We start from the raw sequence: 21,892 nt of genomic DNA on the forward strand, positions 1-21,892 counted from the left end.
TTAGTAAGAAACACCTACAATCAAAATCCCTACAGTCAAAATCCCGACAACAATTGACCGACGGTCAAAATTCAGACAAGGTCAAAATACCGACATTTAAAATACAGACAAGGTCAAAATACTGACATCTAAAATGTTGACAGGTTAAAAAAAAAATGGCGACACAAGTATTTTTGTTTTTTTGTGTGTATGTCGACATAGACACCATATAGGTGTACCGCGTCCCCTCGCATGGCGAGCACGGGCAAGGTGCGTTGCTGTGCTCTGGACACTATTATATTCCCCCTCCAGGTCCACTGGGATGGTAAAGTAAGAACAAGTCGGTTTCAATGAAATGACTTTTTGACCTGTCAACATTTAAATGTCGAGATTTTGACCTTGTCGGGAGTTTGACCGCCGGTCAATGGTTGTTGGGATTTTGATGGTAGGTAAAATGATACAAAAAGAAAAAAATCTCATTGAATACCTCCATAATCGTGCATTAAAAGAAATTAAGAACACGCTGAGAAATAACATTTTATTGAAAAGTGCAGCAGTGAACAGGGTCTAGGTAAAGGACACTTTTTAAATAAGATGACAGTTATCACAAGGCAAAGAGTTATCTGCTGATCAAACATATAAAAGTCCAAAACCTGCTAGAGATTGCCAGTGTGAAGTCATTGTTGCTCTAAACGTCACTTAAATTGGAGATCTAGTTCTAGTGCTAAGCCTGGTCGTCTACTCTCAGCAGCTGAGAACATTTTATGACTCTCCTTACAGAAGCTTGGGTGGGAAAGATTGTGTCTCAACAATCTGACATATTCATCTGGGTTCCTGTGTGCAGATCCCCAAAGTGACTTCTTGGTCAACTTCACTTGCTAATGACTACTACATTTACCATTGCCAGCTCGGCAGCTACATATCGAGCCGATGGAGGATAATGTGTAGGAACTAGATGTTACAGTTCATGCAATGGATTGCATGCGTCACAAGGGCCTCTGATACACAAGTACATTGGTATTTGTCTCAGTTATTCCACCCAACTAAGCCTGACACAACAGAATACAACATTTTGAACATACTGAATTTATATATGTTCAAAACAGGTTTCTTTTATAAACTTGCATTGCTTTTAATACTTTCAAGCACATTTCCATGCACTTCAATCAGATTATTGCACACTAGCTTCATTAAATAATTTACCTACTGACACAATATCCAGATTTTTTGAAAGGAAAAAAAATTGCAATATAAATCATTAAATTAGAAGAATGTAGTGGATCACTGGATGTGTAAAGTATAAAGGCAATGCAAACACTACAATAGTCACACAAATACATGCAGAAAATCAAATGAATGACAATAGTTATTTCACAAACCCAAGGCTGAACAGATATCTCCAGTGCATGTTCCCTTCTATGTGAATAATTCATATAGTTCCCATTCTAACAAGCACTATGGGGGAGATTTATCAACGCTTGGAGATAAAGTACCAACCAATCGGCTCCTGTCATTTTTTGTTTTGTTTTACACACATCCTCAAACATGACAAGAGCTGTTTGGTTAGTGCCCTCTCTATTTCTCTCTAAGGTGTGATACATCTACCCCTATATGCTGATGTGACAATTTTCCATATTATCAGATTTAAGGAAAGAAAACTAAATGCAAGATTGGACAATTCATGAACTTTAAAAGTTGAATCTCTGTAAGAAAACAACGTACATGTTACAGACTTGTCACCATGTGACTTATTACAGTGAGAGAATGTGATGTATTCTGTAGGCATTCATATGTAATTAGCAAACTACTACTATGGCAGTGTCCAAAAATAATTTCTGCACAAAATATACATTGTCTTCTATAATACTGCACAATACAGGGTAAATAAATTACTATTTAGAAATGACTTTACATGAACCCTTCATTTAATTTTTCACTGAAAATATATAGTGGCTATGCAGGTGGAGAATTAGTATAAATCATATTGTAATGAAGAAGACAAACCATTATTTTCATACTACAAGCTGAAAAAGCAATAACTGTGTGTTCAAGGTGCTGGCCAATCATACACATGGAGAGGGCAGATGTGCACAGTATATGCACTACACACTGACAACTCTAGGAGAGACAAAACCTAGAAGCCATCATGTCAATATTTATTTGCCATGGCTACAATACCTGGCTTACTGGATGCGTGTGCCACAATACGCCGGATGTAATGGCTTGCGAGACAGTCGGAGCGCCGAGACTCCGGCCGAACCCGTACGTGTTTTTTTTAAAACAGCAAACATTTACTGGTCTGTTTTGCCTTGTAAACGTTTGCGGCTTTAAAAAAAAACAAAACAAAAAAAAAAACAGTTCGCCCGGAGTTTCGGAGCTCCGACCGTCTTGCAAGCCACTACATCCAGTGCAATGTAATAGCAGCTTGATGTACTGTCTCGAACTCGTATGTTATGTACCGGATCTATTTTAGTTTCATAACATGTGGATACACCTTTCACTACCGGTTTTATGACAATGGGAAGGGGGGGGGAGTTGTTCTTTAGTAGAATTCTAAATATGTTGTGACTAAATAAACCAATAAGCCGTATTGGAACAATCTAGCTCCACGAACTACAAGTGATAATTTTACTGACAAACACATTATGTGGTAGGGGCACTGCATCTGGCAGACGTACTGTACGTCAGAATGTAATAGCCTGCAAGCTGCAAACAGCAGCCAGGTTTCGATGATTTAGTCACAAGATTTAAAGTGGCAATTTCTTCTAAAAGGAAAATAATGTTCCGCTTTAAACCAAGCAGCTAAATCCCTTTTACATTTGGACCTTATTTTCATGACAATCTGAAAAATAATTCATGATCAAATTGTACGTTAAACCCTTTTATAAATAAAGCTTTAACATTAATTATTTCTACCTATCGGCCAGTGAAGGTGCAATGTTTCATTAATAGGACTGATGATTAAAAAAAAATACCAGCATATTTTTGATAAATATTCAGAGTAATGTGTACTGCTGGACATCACCAGAATTGAATTGCCCTCAATCTATTTAGGCATAAGACTATTATCACACTAGAACACAACGCTGAAAAAGCAAAGATGATTTCATAATTAACACAACTCTCAAAAAAGCAGCTTTACACCAAACTATGGATTAATCTAACATTCCAAAACCCTGATATGTTTCCCAGTTTAGAAGTTTTATAGGATTTCAGGTTATATTATAACAAAAATATTCTTATCTAGTTAAAAAGACAAACTTTTTTTTTTTTTTCTTAAGAGTCATTAGTACACTGCAAGAGTTTAGTTTGAATAATCAATTCAGATCAATATGAAAAACAAAAGGTTCATTGCTTTTAAGATTGGTTAGGAGAGAGAAAGTGAGAAATAGGACACAGTCTGTTCCCTTTGTCATTTTAACCGTCTAAAACTGCAGCCAGTCAGTCCCAGCAGTGAATCAGTCAGCCATAAGTTACCTAGATAGTACTGCAGTACCAGGAAAACAATCACATTACCAGAGCGTTTACAAGTCACAGATTTCACAAAGGAGGCCGACTTGTGATTAGGTCCTGCACAAAAATGACAGAAATAAGCCCGCTCGTCACTTCAAAGACCTGAACGTGAAGACGGAACACTTAACGTAAGGAGCGCTGCTTCAAATACTTTCTGTTCAACATGTGACCCCATTCACCTTGGCTTGTGAACATCAATTGTGGATCAAATCGGTACCTACAGGAAAGCAACCACATCATAGTTCTATTAGATTTGTGACATCCTATGGTTATACCTTACACACATTAGAATTTACATACTAAAGATCTATACGTCATCTGGAACATTCTTAAACAAAATATATAAAACAAAAGTATGAGGGAAAACATAATAAGAACAGATGATGGATGAGACATAACTGACTTATACTAAACCCTGCAGCATATTAGAATCAGATAGGCCCTTCTACCAGGACCATGTGCTTTGTATCTTTACAGTCTGTGGGGGGTATTCAATTAGCTCACACAATTTCAGAGCTTTAGCCCCCATGCGTATTCAATTGCGGCCCATTTTCACCCACTTATAAGGCATTTTCGACAATGCCTTATCACTTCTTTTTTTTTTGTGAAAAAGCATTGTCGAAAAATGCCTCAAAATCTTCAAAAACGTGCCTCGTTTTCACCGATGCAGGTGCGAAAACGCGCAGATTTGCCAAACCACATGTTTTTCGTTTCTTCCGAATGTTTTGCCTAGGCAAAAAAATAAGAATTTACTTACCGATAATTCTATTTCTCATAGTCCGTAGTGGATGCTGGGGACTCCGTAAGGACCATGGGGAATAGCGGCTCCGCAGGAGACTGGGCACATCTAAAGAAAGCTTTAGGACTAACTGGTGTGCACTGGCTCCTCCCCCTATGACCCTCCTCCAAGCCTCAGTTAGGATACTGTGCCCGGACGAGCGTACACAATAAGGAAGGATTTTGAATCCCGGGTAAGACTCATACCAGCCACACCAATCACACCGTACAACCTGTGATCTGAATCCAGTTAACAGCATGATAACAGAGGAGCCTCTGAAAAGATGGCTCCCAACAATAATAACCCGATTTTTGTAACAATAACTATGTACAAGTATTGCAGACAATCCGCACTTGGGATGGGCGCCCAGCATCCACTACGGACTATGAGAAATAGAATTATCGGTAAGTAAATTCTTATTTTCTCTAACGTCCTAAGTGGATGCTGGGGACTCCGTAAGGACCATGGGGATTATACCAAAGCTCCCAAACGGGCGGGAGAGTGCGGATGACTCTGCAGCACGGAATGAGAGAACTCCAGGTCCTCCTCAGCCAGGGTATCAAATTTGTAGAATTTAGCAAACGTGTTTGCCCCTGACCAAGTAGCTGCTCGGCAAAGTTGTAAAGCCGAGACCCCTCGGGCAGCCGCCCAAGATGAGCCCACTTTCCTTGTGGAACGGGCTTTTACAGATTTTAGCTGTGGCAGGCCTGCCACAGAATGTGCAAGCTGAATTGTACTACAAATCCAACGAGCAATAGTCTGCTTAGAAGCAGGAGCACCCAGCTTGTTGGGTGCATACAGGATAAACAGAGAGTCAGATTTCCTGACTCCAGCCGTCCTGGAAATATTTTCAGGGCCCTGACAACATCCAGCAACTTGGATTCCTCCAAGTCCCTAGTAGCCGCAGGCACCACAATAGGTTGGTTCAGGTGAAAACGCTGGAACCACCTTAGGGAGAAACTGAGGACGAGTCCTCAATTCCGCCCTGTCCGAATGGAAAATCAGATAAGGGCTTTTACAGGATAAAGCCGCCAATTCTGACACGCGCCTGGCCCAGGCCAGGCCCAACAGCATGACCACTTTCCATGTGAGATATTTTAACTCCACAGATTTAAGTGGTTCAAACCAATGTGACTTTTGGAACCCAAACTACATTGAGATCCCAAATTGCCACTGGAGGCACAAAAGGAGGCTGTATATGCAGTACCCCTTTTACAAACGTCTAAACTTCAATGACTGAAGCTAGTTCTTTTTTGGAAGAAAATTGGCAGGGCCGAAATCTGAACCTTAATGGACCCCAATTTCAGGCCCATAGACACTCCTGTTTGCAGGAAATGTAGGAATCGACCCAGTTGAATTTCCTCCGTCGGGCCTTACTGGCCTCGCACTACGCAACATATTTTCGCCAATTGCGGTGATAATGTTTTTGCGGTTACATCCTTCCTGGCTTTAGATCAGGATATGGATGACTTCATCCGGAATGCCTTTTTTCCTTCAGGATCCGGTGTTCAACCGGCATGCCGTCAAACGCAGCCGCGGTAAGTCTTGGAACAGACAGGGTCCTTGCTGGAGCAGGTCCCTTCTTAGAGGTAGAGGCCACGGATCCTCCGTGAGCATCTCTTGAAGTTCCGGTTACCAAGTCCTTCTTGGCCAATCCGGAGCCACGAATATAGTGCTTTCTCCTCTCCATCTTATCAATCTCAGTACCTTGGGTATGAGAGGCAGAGGAGGGAACACATACACTGACTGGTACACCCACGGTGTTACCAGAGCGTCTACAACTATTGCCTGAGGGTCTCTTGACCTGGCGCAATACCTGTCGAGTTTTTTAATCATGTGGACGACTTCTGGGTGAAGTCCCCACTCTCCTGGGTGGAGGTCGTGCTGAGGAAGTCTGCTTCCCAGTTGTCCACTCCCGGAATGAATACTGTTGACAGTGCTATCACATGATTTTCCGCCCAGCGAAGAATCCCTGCAGCTTCTGCCATTGCCCTCCTGCTTCTTGTGCCACCCTGTCTGTTTACGTGGGTGACTGCCATGATGTTGTCCGACTGGATCAACACCGGCTGACCTTGAAGCAGAGGTCTTGCTAAGCTTAGAGCATTGTAAATGGCCCTTAGCTTCAGGATATTTATGTGAAGTGATGTATCCAGGCTTGACCCTAAGCTCTGGATATTCCTTCCCTGTGTGACTGCTCCCCAGCCTCGCAGGCTGGCATCCGTGGTCACCAGGACCCAGTCCTGAATGCCGAATCTGCGGCCCTCTAGAAGATGAGCACTCTGCAACCACCACAGGATGGATACCCTTGTCCTTGGTGACAGGGTTATCCGCTGATGCATCTGAAAATGCGACCCGGACCATTTGTCCAGTAGGTTCCACTGGAAAGTTCTTGCGTGGAATCTAACGAATGGGATTGCTTCGTAGGAAGCCACCATTTTTACCCAGAACCCTTGTGCATTGATGCACTGAGACTTGGTTCGGTTTTAGGAGGTTCCTGACTAGCTCGGATAACTCCCTGGCTTTCTCTTCCGGGAGAAACACCTTTTTTTTTTTTTTTTTTCTGGACTGTGTCCAGGAACATCCCTAGGAAACAGAAGACAAGTCGTCGGAACCAGCTGCGATTTTGGAATATTGAGAATCCAATCGTGCTGCCGCAACACTACCTGAGATAGTGCTACACCGACTTCCAACTGTTCCCTGGATCTTACCCTTATCAAGGAATCGTCCAAGTAAGGGATAACTAAAATACCCTTCCTTCGAAGGGATATCATTTCGGCCATTACCTTGGTAAAGACCCGGGGTGCCGTGGACCATCCCTACGGCAGCGTCTGAACTGATAGTGACAGTTCTGTACCATAACCTGAGGTACCCTTGGTGAGAAGGGTAAATTTTGACATGAAGGTAAGCATCCTTGATGTCCCGAGACATCATGTAGTCCCCTTCTTCCAGGTTCGCAATCACTGCTCTGAGTGACTCAATATTGAATTTGAACCTCTGTATGTAAGTGTTCAAAGATTTTAGATTTTAGATTTAGAATCGGTCTCACCGAGCCGTCTGGCTTCGGTACCACAATAGTGTGGAATAATACCCCGTTCCCTGTTGCAGGAGGGGTACCTTGATTATCACCTGCTGGGAATACAGCTTGTGAATGGCTTCCAAAACTGCCTCCCTGTCAGAGGGAGACGTCGGTAAAGCCGACTTTTGGAAACGGCGAGGGGGAGACGTCTCGAATTCCAATATGTACCCTTGAGATATTACCTGAAGGATCCAGGGGTCTACTTGCGAGTGAGCCCACTGCGCACTGAAATTCATTGAGAACGGGCCCCCACCGTGCCTGAGCTTGTAAGGCACTAGCGTCATACTGAGGGCTTGGCAGAGGCGGGAAAGGGTTTCTGTTCCTGGGAACTGGCTAATCTCTTCAGCCTTTTTCCTCTCCCTCTGTCACGAGCAGAAAAGAGGAACCTTTTGTCCGCTTGCCAACAAAGGACTGCGCCTGATAATACGGCGTCTTATTTTGAGAGGCGACCTGGGGTACAAACGTGGATTTCCCAGTTGTTGCCGTGGCCACCAGGTCTAAAAGACCGACCCCAAATGTCCCTTTTCAAAGGCAATACTTCCAAATGCCGTTTGGAATCCGCATCACCTGACCATTTTACTGGTAGAATTGGACAACGCACTTATACTTGATGCCAGTCGGCAAATATTCCGCTGTGCATCATGCATATATAGAAATGCATCTTTTAAATGCTCTATAGGCAATAATATACTATCCTTATCTAGGATATCAATATTTCCAGTCAGGGAATCCGACCATGCCAACCCAGCACTGCACCTCCAGGCTGAGGCGATTGCTGGTCGCAGTATAACACCAGTATGTGTGTGAATACATTTTTGGATACCTTCCTGCTTTCTATCAGCAGGATCCTTAAGGGCGGCCATCTCATGAGAGGGTAGAGCCCTTGTTCTTACAAGCGTGTGAGCGCCTTATCCCCCCTAGGGGGTGTTTCCCAACGCACCCTAACGTCTGGCGGGAAAGGGTATACATTTTAAGAAATTATCAATTGTTATCGGGGCGAAACACACGCATCATCACACACCTCATTTTATTTCTCAGATTCAGGAAAACTACAGGTAGTTTTTCCCTCACCGAACATAATACCCCTTTTTGGTGGTACTCGTATTATCAGAAATGTATAAAACATTTTCCATTGTCTCAATCATGTAACGTGTGGCCCTACTGGAAATCACGGTTGTCTCTTCACCGTTGACACAGGAGTCAGTATCCGTGTCGGCGTCTGTATCTGCCATCTGAGGTAACGGGCGCTTTAGAGCCCCTGACGGCCTATGAGACGTCTGGACAGGCACAAGCTGAGTAGCCGGCTGTCTCATGTCAACCACTGTTTTTTTATACAGAGCTGACACTGTCACGTAATTTTCAACAGTACATCCACACAGGTGTCGACCCCCTAGGTGGTGACATCACTGTTACAGACACTCTGCTCCGTCTCCACATCATTTTTCTCCTCATACATGTCGACACAAACGTACCGACACACAGCACACACACAGGGAATGCTCTGATAGAGGACAGGACCCCACTAGCCCTTTGGGGAGACAGAGGGAGAGTATGCCAGCACACACCAGAGCGCTATATATATATATACAGGGATAACCTTATATAAGTGTTTTTCCCCTTATAGCTGCTGTATGTTTTAATACTGCGCCTAATTAGTGCCCCCCTCTCTTTTTTTAACCCTTTCTGTAGTGTAGTGACTGCAGGGAAGAGCCAGGGAGCTTCCCTCCAACTGAGCTGTGAGGGAAAATGGCGCCAGTGTGCTGAAGAGATAGGCTCCGCCCCCTTTTCGGCGGCCTTATCTCCCGTTTTTCTGTATATTCTGGCAGGGGTTAAATGCATCCATATAGCCCAGGAGCTATATGTGATGTATTTTTTGCCATGTAAGGTATTTTTATCATGTTTTATTGCGTCTCAGGGCGCCCCCCCCAGCGCCCTGCACCCTCAGTGACCGGAGTATGAAGTGTGCTGAGAGCAATGGCGCACAGCTGCAGTGCTGTGCGCTACCTTATTGAAGACAGGAACGTCTTCTGCCGCCGATTTTTCCGGACCTCTTCGCTCTTCTGGCTCTGTAATGGGGCCGGCGGCGCGGCTCCGGGACCCATCCAGGCTGGGCCTGTGATCGTCCCTCTGGAGCTAATGTCCAGTAGCCAAGAAGCCCAATCCACTCTGCACGCAGGTGAGTTCGCTTCTTCTCCCCTTAGTCCCTCGATGCAGTGAGCCTGTTGCCAGCAGGTCTCACTGAAAATAACAAACCTAAACTAAAACTTTCACTAAGAAGCTCAGGAGAGCCCCTAGTGTGCACCCTTCTCGTCGGGCACAGAAATCTAACTGAGGCTTGGAGGAGGGTCATAGGGGGAGGAGCCAGTGCACACCAGTTAGTCCTAAAGCTTTCTTTAGATGTGCCCAGTCTCCTGCGGAGCCGCTATTCCCCATGGTCCTTACGGAGTCCCCAGCATCCACTTAGGACGTTAGAGAAATTGGCCGTACTATTGCATAGGGCGAATCCCCATTCGCCCTAAAAAAACAAAAAACAAAAAAAAATAGCGAAGTGTGCAGTTTTTTCGCCTAGGCGAAAAACGGTCCTAATTAAATACCACCCTATGTAGTCAAGTACATGGGTGACTTTGCAGCTGGCAGGAGCGAAAAACTATGCTAACATACAACACTGGCCAGATTGATAACTGTAATAGGAAAAGGTTTCTCCAGTGACTCCAGAAGTCATACATGGCTGTAAGATTTTGCAAGACAAGGAATACATGTTTGGAAAGAATTACATTTGTAGAAACAAAATCACAGTTGTGCTGCGGGAATCTGCATAATATTGCACATTATTTATCAGTGGAATTTATCACATCACATTTTCATCAGAACAAAAGGTGTTTATATGGATGCAGGAAACCCATTCATAACATTTTCAGGAATGACAGAATAACTAGGCATGTTTCTTAGCCAGAAACTGCCTCAGGAGTGGAAGACACTGCAGAGATGTACAGGACATGGCCCTAAGAACCATTAGTGACACACAGTCTGCAGTGGCAGACATTTGTGGAAGTGTTAATGTGCGAGGGACAGTGTCCCATTGTAATGAGACGGTTATGTACACAGAATAAAGATGGGAAATGGAGGAGTAACTGGGCTATGTTACTGTAGTACAGTACAAGTTATATTTTTAGTGAAAAAGCATTGTCGAAAAATGCCTCAAAATCTTCAAAAACGTGCCTCGTTTTCACCGATGCAGGTGCGAAAACACGCAGATTTGCCAAACCACATGTTTTTCGTTTCTGCCGAATGTTTTGCCTAGGCAAAAAATTGGCCGTACTATTGCATAGGGCGGATCCCCATTCACCCTAAAAAAAAAAAAAAAAGCGAAAAGTGCAGTTTTTTCGCCTAGACGAAAAACGGTTTTAATTGAATGCCTCCCTATGTAGTCAAGTACATGGGTGACTTTGCAGCCGTTTTATCCTTCAGTACTTATCCATAACTATATACTTTGTAAGTGCTGTGTACTTATATGCTGGCAACAGGATAGATGAGAACAGAGGCTTGCTCTGGTTAGAAAACATGGGGGCTAATTCAGACCTGATCGCTGCTGTGCATGTTCGCACAGCAGCGATCAGGTCTGAACTGCGCCGACGCCGCAGTGCGCCAGCGCATGCCAGATAGCCGACGGCTGTCTTAGCCCTGCAAACGCCTCTGCCTGATTGACAGGGCGGGAGGGTGCGGGCTGGCAGTGTTTGGCCGCCATTTAGATGATGCGGTCCGGGCAACGGGCTGCGTGACGTCATATGCAGCTGCTGCGACCCGTGCAGCGACAAGTAGCTCCCTGCCAGCACGCAGGAGCTGCGCTGACAGGGAGCTACTCTGCCAGTACAAACGCATTGCCGCTGTGCGATGCTTTTGTACTTGTGCAACGGGGCAGGTCCTGACATGCGGGGCAAACTAGCCCTGTGCTGGGCGTCCCCCCACATGTCAGGGAAGCTGATCGTAGATGTGCTAAATTTAGCACATCTATGATCAGGTCTGAATCACCCCCATGGTCTTTACTCTTCTTCCAATAAGCCAGTGGTTTCCAAACTTTTTTGAATCACGGCGCCCTAGAATTTCAGAATTTTTTTCACGGCACCCCTAGGCCAAAAATTTATTTTTGAGAAATTTAGAAAGAAATAATAAGAATTTACTTACCGATAATTCTATTTCTCATAGTCCGTAGTGGATGCTGGGAACTCCGTAAGGACCATGGGGAATAGCGGCTCCGCAGGAGACTGGGCACAAAAAGTAAAAGCTTTAGACTAGCTGGTGTGCACTGGCTCCTCCCCCTATGACCCTCCTCCAAGCCTCAGTTAAGATACTGTGCCCGGACGAGCGTACATAATAAGGAAGGATCTTGAATCCCGGGTAAGACTCATACCAGCCACACCAATCACACCGTACAACTCGTGATCTGAACCCAGTTAACAGTATGATAACCGTAGGAGCCTCTGAAAAGATGGCTTCCAACAATAAACAACCCGATTTGTTTGTAACAATAACTATATACAAGTATTGCAGACAATCCGCACTTGGGATGGGCGCCCAGCATCCACTACGGACTATGAGAAATAGAATTATCGGTAAGTAAATTCTTATTTTCTCTGATGTCCTAGTGGATGCTGGGAACTCCGTAAGGACCATGGGGATTATACCAAAGCTCCCAAACGGGCGGGAGAGTGCGGATGACTCTGCAGCACCGAATGAGAGAACTCCAGGTCCTCCTCAGCCAGGGTATCAAATTTGTAGAATTTAGCAAACGTGTTTGCCCCTGACCAAGTAGCTGCTCGGCAAAGTTGTAAAGCCGAGACCCCTCGGGCAGCCGCCCAAGATGAGCCCACCTTCCTTGTGGAATGGGCTTTTACAGATTTTGGCTGTGGCAGGCCTGCCACAGAATGTGCAAGTTGAATTGTACTACAAATCCAACGAGCAATCGTCTGCTTAGAAGCAGGAGCACCCAGCTTGTTGGGTGCATACAGTATAAACAGCGAGTCAGATTTTCTGACTCCAGCCGTCCTGGAAACCTATATTTTCAGGGCCCTGACTACGTCCAGCAACTTGGAGTCCTCCAAGTCCCTAGTAGCCACAGGTACCACAATAGGTTGATTCATGTGAAACGCTGAAACCACCTTAGGGAGAAATTGAGGACGAGTCCTCAATTCCGCCCTATCCGAATGAAATATCAGGTAAGGGCTTTTATAGGATAAAGCCGCCAATTCTGATACGCGCCTGGCTGAAGCCAGGGCCAACAGCATTACCACTTTCCATGTGAGATATTTCAAATCCACTGTGGCAAGTGGTTCAAACCAATGTGATTTTAGGAACCCTAAAACTACATTGAGATCCCAAGGTGCCACTGGAGGCACAAAAGGAGGCTGTATATGCAGTACCCCTTTGACAAACGTCTGAACTTCAGGCACTGAAGCCAGTTCTTTCTGGAAGAAGATCGACAGGGCCGAAATTTGAATCTTAATGGATCCTAATTTTAGGCCCATAGACAATCCTGCTTGCAGGAAATGTAGGAAACGACCCAGTTGAAATTCCTCCGTAGGGGCCTTCTTGGCCTCACACCACGCAACATATTTTCGCCAAATGCGATGATAATGTTTTGCAGTTACATCCTTCCCGGCCTTGATCAGGGTAGGGATGACTTCATCTGGAATGCCTTTTTCCTTCAGGATCCGGCGTTCAACCGCCATGCCGTCAAACGCAGCCGCGGTAAGTCTTGGAACAGACAAGGTCCCTGCTGGAGCAGGTCCTTCCTTAGAGGTAGAGGCCACGGGTCCTCCGTGAGCATCTCTTGCAGCTCCGGGTACCAAGTTCTTCTTGGCCAATCCGGAGCCACGAGTATCGTTCTTACTCCTCTCCTTCTTATGATTCTCAGAACTTTTGGTATGAGAGGAAGAGGGGGGAACACATATACCGACTGGAACACCCACGGAGTTACCAGAGCGTCCACCGCTATTGCCTGAGGGTCCCTTGACCTGGCGCAATATCTGTCCAGTTTCTTGTTGAGACGGGACGCCATCATGTCCACCTTTGGTTTTTCCCAACGGTTTACAATCACTTGGAAGACTTCTGGATGAAGTCCCCACTCCCCCGGGTGGAGGTCGTGTGGAATGAACACTGCTGACAGTGCTATCACATGATTTTCCGCCCAGCGGAGAATCCTTGCAGCTTCTGCCATTGCCCTCCTGCTTCTTGTGCCGCCCTGTCTGTTTACGTGGGCGACAGCCGTGATGTTGTCCGACTGGATCAATACCGGTTGACCCTGAAGCAGAGGCCTTGCTTGACTTAGGGCATTGTAAATGGCCCTTAGCTCTAGGATATTTATGTGAAGAGACGTTTCCATGCTTGACCACAAGCCCTGGAAATTTCTTCCCTGTGTGACTGCTCCCCAGCCTCTCAGGCTGGCATCCGTGGTTACCAGCATCCAATCCTGAATGCCGAATCTGCGGCCCTCTAGAAGATGAGCCTTCTGTAACCACCACAGGAGAGATACCCTTGTCCTTGGAGATAGGGTTAACCGCTGATGCATCTGAAGATGCGATCCGGACCATTTGTCCAGCAGATCCCACTGAAAAGTTCTTGCATGGAATCTTCCGAATGGAATCGCTTCGTAAGAAGCCACCATTTTTCCCAGGACTCTCGTGCACTGATGCACTGACACTTGTCCTGGTTTTAGGAGGTTCCTGACTAGCTCGGATAACTCCCTGGCCTTCTCCTCCGGGAGAAACACCTTTTTCTGGACTGTGTCCAGAATCATCCCTAGGAACAGTAGACGTGTTGTTGGAATCAGCTGTGATTTTGGGATATTTAGAATCCACCCGTGCTGACGTAGCACTACCTGAGATAGTGCTACTCCGACCTCTAACTGTTCCCTGGACCTTGCCCTTATCAGGAGATCGTCCAAGTAAGGGATAATTAAGACGCCTTTTCTTCGAAGAAGAATCATCATTTCGGCCATTACCTTGGTAAAGACCCGTGGTGCCGTGGACAATCCAAACGGCAGCGTCTGAAACTGATAATGACAGTTTTGTATCACAAACCTGAGGTACCCTTGGTAAGAAGGGTAGATTGGGACATGGAGATAAGCATCCTTGATGTCTAGAGATACCATATAGTCCCCTTCTTCCAGGTTCGCTATCACTGCTCTGAGTGACTCCATCTTGAATTTGAACCTTTTTATGTAAGTGTTCAAAGATTTTAGATTTAAAATTGGTCTCACCGAGCCGTCCGGCTTCGGTACCACAAACAGCGTGGAATAATACCCCTTTCCCTGTTGTAGGAGGGGTACCTTGATTATCACCTGCTGGGAATACAGCTTGTGAATAGCTTCCAATACTGCCTCCCTGTCGGAGGGAGACGTTGGTAGAGCAGACTTCAGGAACCGGCGAGGGGGAGACGTCTCGAATTCCAATTTGTACCCCTGTGATACTACCTGCAGGATCCAGGGGTCCACTTGCGAGTGAGCCCACTGCGCGCTGAAATTCTTGAGACGACCCCCCACCGTGCCCGAGTCTGCTTGCAGAGCCCCAGCGTCATGCTGAGGACTTGGCAGAAGCGGGGGAGGGCTTCTGCTCCTGGGAAGAGGCTGCATGGTGCAGTCTTTTTCCCCTTCCTCTGCCCCGGGGCAGGAACGAGCGGCCTTTTTCCCTCTTGCCCTTATAGGGACGAAAGGACTGGGTTTGAAAAGACGGTGTCTTTTTCTGCTGAGAGGTGACCTGGGGTAAAAAGGTGGATTTTCCAGCCGTTGCCGTGGCCACCAGGTCCGATAGACCGACCCCAAATAACTCCTCCCCTTTATACGGCAATACTTCCATATGTCGTTTGGAATCCGCATCACCTGACCACTGTCGCGTCCATAACGTTCTTCTGGCAGAAATGGACATCGCACTTACTCTAGATGCCAGGGTGCAAATATCCCTCTGTGCATCTCGCATATATAGTAATGCATCCTTTAAATGCTCTATAGTTAATAATATACTGTCCCTATCCAGGGTATCAATATTTTCAGTCAGGGAATCCGACCAAGCCACTCCAGCGCTGCACATCCAGGCTGAGGCGATCGCTGGTCGCAGTATAACACCGGTATGTGTGTATATACCTTTTAAGATATTTTCCAGCCTTCTATCAGCTGGTTCCTTGAGAGCGGCCGTATCAGGAGACGGTAACGCCACTTGTTTTGATAAGCGTGTGAGCGCCTTATCTACCCTAGGGGGTGTTTCCCAACGTGCCCTAACCTCTGGCGGGAAAGGGTATAGTGCCAATAATTTATTAGAAATCAGCAGTTTTTTATCGGGGGAAACCCACGCTTTATCACACACCTCATTTAATTCATCTGACTCAGGAAAAACCACTGGTAGTTTTTTCACACCCCACATAATACCCTTTTTTGTGGTACTTGTAGTGTCAGAAATGTTCAATGCCTCCTTCATTGCCGTGATCATGTAACGTGTGGCCCTACTGGACATTACGTTTGTCTCGTCACCGTCGACACTGGATTCAGTATCCGTGTCAGGGTCTGTGTCGACCATCTGAGGTAACGGGTGTTTTAGCGCCCCTGACGGTGTCTGAGACGCCTGAACAGGCACTAATTGATTTGTCGGCTGTCTCATGTCGTCAACAGTTTTTTGCAAAGTGCTGACATTGTCACGTAATTCTTTAATTACTACCATCCAGTCAGGTGTCGACTCCCTAGGGGGTGACATCACTAACACAGGCAATTACTCTGCTTCCACATCATTTTCCTCCTCATACATGTCGACACAATCGTACCGACACCCAGCACACACACAGGGAATGCTCTGATAGAGGACAGGACCCCACTAGCCCTTTGGGGAGACAGAGGGAGAGTTTGCCAGCACACACCAGAGCGCTATATATATACAGGGATAACCTTATATAAGTGTTACTCCCTGTTATAGCTGCTGTATTTATATATTAGCTGCCAATAGTGCCCCCCTCTCTGTTTTACCCTGTTTCTGTAGTGCAGGACTGCAGGGGAGAGTCAGGGAGCCGTCCTTCCAGCGGAGCTGTGAAAGAAAATGGCGCTTGTGTGCTGAGGAGAAAGGCTCCGCCCCCTTCACGGTGGCCTTTTCTCCCGCTTTTTTCAGGAAACTGGCAGGGGATAAATGCATCCATATAGCCCAGGAGCTATATGTGATGCATTTTTTTTAGCCATATAAGGTTTTTATATCGTTTTTATTGCGTCTCAGGGCGCTCCCCCCCAGCGCCCTGCACCCTCAGTGACCGGAGTGTGAAGTGTGCTGAGAGCAATGGCGCACAGCTGCAGTGCTGTGTGCTACCTTATTTGAAGACAGGAACGTCTTCTGCCGCCGCTTTCTCCGGACCTCTTCGCTCTTCTGGCTCTGTAAGGGGGCCGGCGGTGCGCCTCCGGGACCCATCCAGGCTGAACCTGTGATCGTCCCTCTGGAGCTAATGTCCAGTAGCCAAGAAGCCCAATCCACTCTGCAGTCAGGTGAGTTCGCTTCTTCTCCCCTTAGTCCCACGATGCAGTGAGCCTGTTGCCAGCAGGACTCACTGAAAATAAAAAACCTATTTAAACTTTTACTTCTAAGCAGCTCAGGAGAGCCACCTAGCTTGCACCCTTCTCGTTCGGGCACAAAAATCTAACTGAGGCTTGGAGGAGGGTCATAGGGGGAGGAGCCAGTGCACACCAGCTAGTCTAAAGCTTTTACTTTTTGTGCCCAGTCTCCTGCGGAGCCGCTATTCCCCATGGTCCTTACGGAGTTCCCAGCATCCACTAGGACGTCAGAGAAATTACATTAAGTAGATCACGTTTATATGTCATCCTTGGGGTCAGTTGTGTGGTGAGGGACAAGATTTGCTTCTGTTTGGCCACATATTTTATGACTGGCAGCCACCAGCACTGGTTTTGCCTATTATATTGACCATGAATAATTTGAATTGGTCCTGGACCACCAACCCAGGGCACCCCTGCAAGTGTCCCGAGGCACCCCAGGGAGCCACGGCACACTGTTTGGGAACCTCTGCAATAAGCAAAGTACTCTAACCAAACTCATATATAGAAATCTACTCATTCTGTATTAGTCAGTGATAACAAGCTAAGAGAGTGGGTTACCAATGTACAGAGATTTATACCTGGGATCAAAAACCCCTGGGGTTTGGCATGACACTCCATAACAAGACTGCAGCATCATAAGACGATGGTTCATCTTCTCCAGGATCTCTTGGTCTATGGTTTTAGCGATATTTGTCAACTGGTTTGGATCCGCTGTCAGATTATAGACTTCCACAAAAACCTAGAGTTCAAGGTTTTAAAACACAAGTAACATAAAAGGAAAGTAACATTCTATTTATGACACCTATTAGAACTGCTGTAGAGCACAGACTTTAGCCTGTATCCACGTAATATTCTGTACATAAACCAAATGTAGCCTGTATCCACATAATGGACCTTATTCAGCTTCAGTGGCACTAATTTAGCAAAACTGCAACTGCTAGCACTTGAATGCTGAGGGCCGCCCAGCACAGGGCAATGCCACCCAGCATGCTCAGTGCTGCAATCAACGCAATGTAGACCTGGCAAAATAAAGGTAGTCCCCGGCTGCGAAGGCAGTTGGACCGCTGCCATCTTACCGGTCGCAGCAGACGCATGTGAAATCCCAAAAACGGCCTGGACCCGCCCTCGTTTTCGCAACCACATCCCCACGTCGCCGCACCCAAATGCCTCTGCCTGTGTGTTCACATTACTGCAATGCGATCGCATTGCCAGGCCCACGCAGAACGAACCCTGCATGGGTGCACTGGCCCAAAAATCGGCAAAACGTGATTGCATTGCTGATGCAATCCATGCTGAACAAGGCCAATATCCTGTACATAAACCAAATGTAGCCTGTACCCACATAACGTCCTGTACATAAACCAAATGTAGCCTGTATGCACATATTATCCAGTACATAAAATAAATGTAGTCTGTATCCACATAACGTCCTGTACATAAACCAAATGTAGCCTGTATGCACATACTGTATTATCCTGTACATAAACCAAATGTAACCTGTATGCACATACTGTATTATCCTGTACATAACCCAAATGTAACCTGTATGCACATACTGTATTATCCTGTACATAACCCAAATGTAACCTGTATGCACATACTGTATTATCCTGTACATAACCCAAATGTAGCCTGTATGCACATACTGTATTATCCTGTACATAAACCAAATGTAACCTGTATGCACATACTGTATTATCCTGTACATAACCCAAATGTAGCCTGTATGCACATACTGTATTATCCTGTACATAAACCAAATGTAGCCTGTATGCACATACTGTATTATCCTGTACATAAACCAAATGTAGCCTGTATGCACATACTGTATTATCCTGTACATAAACCAAATGTAACCTGTATGCACATACTGTATTATCCTGTACATAACCCAAATGTAACCTGTATGCACATACTGTATTATCCTGTACATAAACCAAATGTAACCTGTATGCACATACTGTATTATCCTGTACATAACCCAAATGTAGCCTGTATGCACATACTGTATTATCCTGTACATAAACCAAATGTAACCTGTATGCACATATTATCCAGTACATAAACCAAATGTAGCCTGTATGCACATACTGTATTATCCAGTACATAAACCAAATGTAGCCTGTATGCACATACTGTATTATCCAGTACATAAACCAAATGTAGCCTGTATGCACATACTGTATTATCCTGTACATAAACCAAATGTAACCTGTATGCACATACTGTATTATCCTGTACATAAACCAAATGTAACCTGTATGCACATACTGTATTATCCTGTACATAAACCAAATGTAACCTGTATGCACATACTGTATTATCCTGTACATAAACCAAATGTAACCTGTATGCACATATTATCCAGTACATAACACAAATGTAGCCTGTATGCACATACTGTATTATCCTGTACATAACACAAATGTAGCCTGTATGCACATACTGTATTATCCTGTACATAACACAAATGTAGCTTGTATGCACATAGTGTCCTGTACATAACCCAAATGTAGCCTGTATCCACATAATATACATTAATCCCGACAGTCCACATTTGAGGACACTGTCCCACTTTCAGATTTGGGATGCATTGTCCCGATCAGTTGTGCAGTTACGTAGGTAAGCCCCACTAACGCAGAGCAGGGGTAAATGGGTGCAGCGTGAATCTACCTCGATGTTCACCGCATTCAGGGGAAAGGAACATAATCCAACACGAGCATGTAACCACTTAAAATGCATGAACCAACTGCAGCATGCATCTACATACTGGTCCTGCTTCTGAGTCGCAGGTTACTTTGTATGTGACCGAATTCAGCACATGGATATTTTGTTAGCGGAATGCTAATGCAGCCAACTGGAGATATGACAATATGCATATATTCCCCATGGTGCATGCACAATTTGCTGAGGTTTTCTAAATGCTGCCATGGAGCTGTATGTGACAACCAAAATGGGCTGCAACTTGTATTCACATAAAATACTATACATAAACTGAGCAATGGTACCAGCTACTCTAATCACATTTTAAGGATGACAAATGATTCAGTTCATCTTACCTCTGCATCATCAAACTCACAGTACTGCAAATCATGGGCTGCGGACATTGTCCTCACACAGGCGTAGGTGTTGTTTATAGCATCTTCACATACACAGTCTGGGAAACATTGCTAGGCAATATGGAGAAAGTGAGAATGGATGATTAATGTGATTCATATGCACATATTAACATTTTCAAGTAGCCCACTATTCCTTTTTTAAAGGTCATGGACATTCTCTAAAATGCACAGATACTACTTCCAGCATGTGGCGTTCAAACAGATCGTCAGACTAATACTTGGTTGCCCTTATCTTCTGTAAGTGATCACTGGTTTCTATAGTTCAGCATAAATAGACAGATTACAGTCCATTGCCCAAATATATATTGATTTAAAAGAGAATCAAGGGGTTCCTTCTCTGGCAGTTAGTGCTTTGGAGCCCTCTTCAGTTCCCTATACCCGTGCCCTTACTAATGAGGTAAACAACTTAATTGGCCAAGGCTCCTATCAATTAGGATGTCACATTAATTATAAACCTCTGTCCAGGATTAAATAATGCACCCATGTTAGGTATTAAAAGGATTGCACTTTGTTCCGCCTACTTGTAAGGAAACCACGGGAATGCCACGAAAGAAGCCCCACATATGCAATGTTTGGGGAGTACTGAAAAAAGGGCTGTGTCCAAAAGTGCACAATCCCATCAGGAACTTCCTTAGTAAACAAAATGCAGAAATGGCTGCATACTTGTAAGTTAATATCTGACCTATCTTCTTGTGAGCTGGAAATTTTAGATGACATAAAAGATAATAGAGCTCCCACATGCTCCTTCCTCCTGTAGCCACCATAGTGGGGCTGGTTCTGGGTCGCATGCAAAGTGGTTGTGGGCCGCTGTGGAAGCCCGATTTACTAACTTTTCTAGTGCAATATTCCATTCAGCTAATGCAAGTGTCTGCAAGTGGAAAGTCGTGCCACCTATTTAGTTTTCACCAGCCATTGCAACCATGATTAAATATCAGCACTTGCACAGCCAAAGACAGGCTTTCTTTCCCCGTATGCACGACTCAGAACCGCATTATGATGCACACTCACAAATCAGGACAATTACATACAACCACATTGTTGCAGCCCAATTTCACAGAAAGGCAGATCCAACCAAGTTCCATCCGACTCGGTATAGGACAGAGATGCGCAAGTTTGCAGATGCGCATGCACTGTGTTGCAAAGAGCTCTCAATGTGTGTCCCTGCACAGAGATCAGTCTGACTCCTTATCAGACCCACTGTGCTATAATACTGCTTCCTAGACAGGTGAGCATTGTAAAGCTTATCATCAAGTGTAATATAGGATGTACTAAAAGTAAATAAATCATAAAGAATAAAAAAAAGAGAATAAACTTATACATACAGAAACCCCAGGGCCTAGGGCAGGACATGACGGATCAGTACGATTACCACCTTCTCCTTGATATTCAATCAACATATCTGTTCTCCAGGTAACATTACTGTTTCTCTGAAAAACAAATGCAAAATACTCAGAATTAATTTATATCTGCAAAAGTATACTTTAATGTGCTCAGAATATAAAAGTGGGGGGAGGGGGGTGGGCAGAATGCAACCAAACATCTCTTGTTACAAACGTCTTTTTATTGTTAGGTTCTATTAATATTGTTAATCACGTTCTTTCAAATATCTAATTGCAACACAAAACAGATGGTTAAACACAATTGAAGTCTGTGCGTGTACTTGCCAGAATAGGGAAGAAAGACATCCCATCCATCTGGGTCTTATTGAGGTCAAAACCAGCAATATCCAGAATGGTTGGACCTAGATCAATGTTTGCAACAAGTGCCTGAAAATAAAAGATATAGCACAGGTGTCTGTGAGGTACAGATAAACATCTTTTTGGCTGCTGTTCCTTTAATCAGCCCTTGGAATT

The 21,892-nt window shown here is 45.0% G+C and overlaps 1 protein-coding gene across 1 annotated transcript in view; it reads right to left on the reverse strand.

Annotated features, from left to right (window-relative positions):
* Nucleotides 1-503: 503 nt before the first annotated feature.
* GNS (glucosamine (N-acetyl)-6-sulfatase) overlaps nucleotides 504-21,892 on the reverse strand; it is a 103,133-nt gene continuing 81,744 nt past the window's right edge. The window contains exons 10-14 of the mRNA XM_063927547.1: nucleotides 21,704-21,805; nucleotides 21,362-21,466; nucleotides 19,980-20,090; nucleotides 17,499-17,659; nucleotides 504-3,709 (exon numbers count right to left, since the gene is read on the reverse strand). Coding sequence (XP_063783617.1) covers nucleotides 3,616-3,709; nucleotides 17,499-17,659; nucleotides 19,980-20,090; nucleotides 21,362-21,466; nucleotides 21,704-21,805 — 573 coding nt within the window. The 3' untranslated portion in view covers nucleotides 504-3,615. The remainder of the gene's footprint in view (nucleotides 3,710-17,498; nucleotides 17,660-19,979; nucleotides 20,091-21,361; nucleotides 21,467-21,703; nucleotides 21,806-21,892) is intronic.

This window comes from Pseudophryne corroboree, chromosome 6 (genome assembly GCF_028390025.1).
Source record: "Pseudophryne corroboree isolate aPseCor3 chromosome 6, aPseCor3.hap2, whole genome shotgun sequence".
NCBI classification, from domain to species: Eukaryota; Metazoa; Chordata; class Amphibia; order Anura; family Myobatrachidae; genus Pseudophryne; species Pseudophryne corroboree.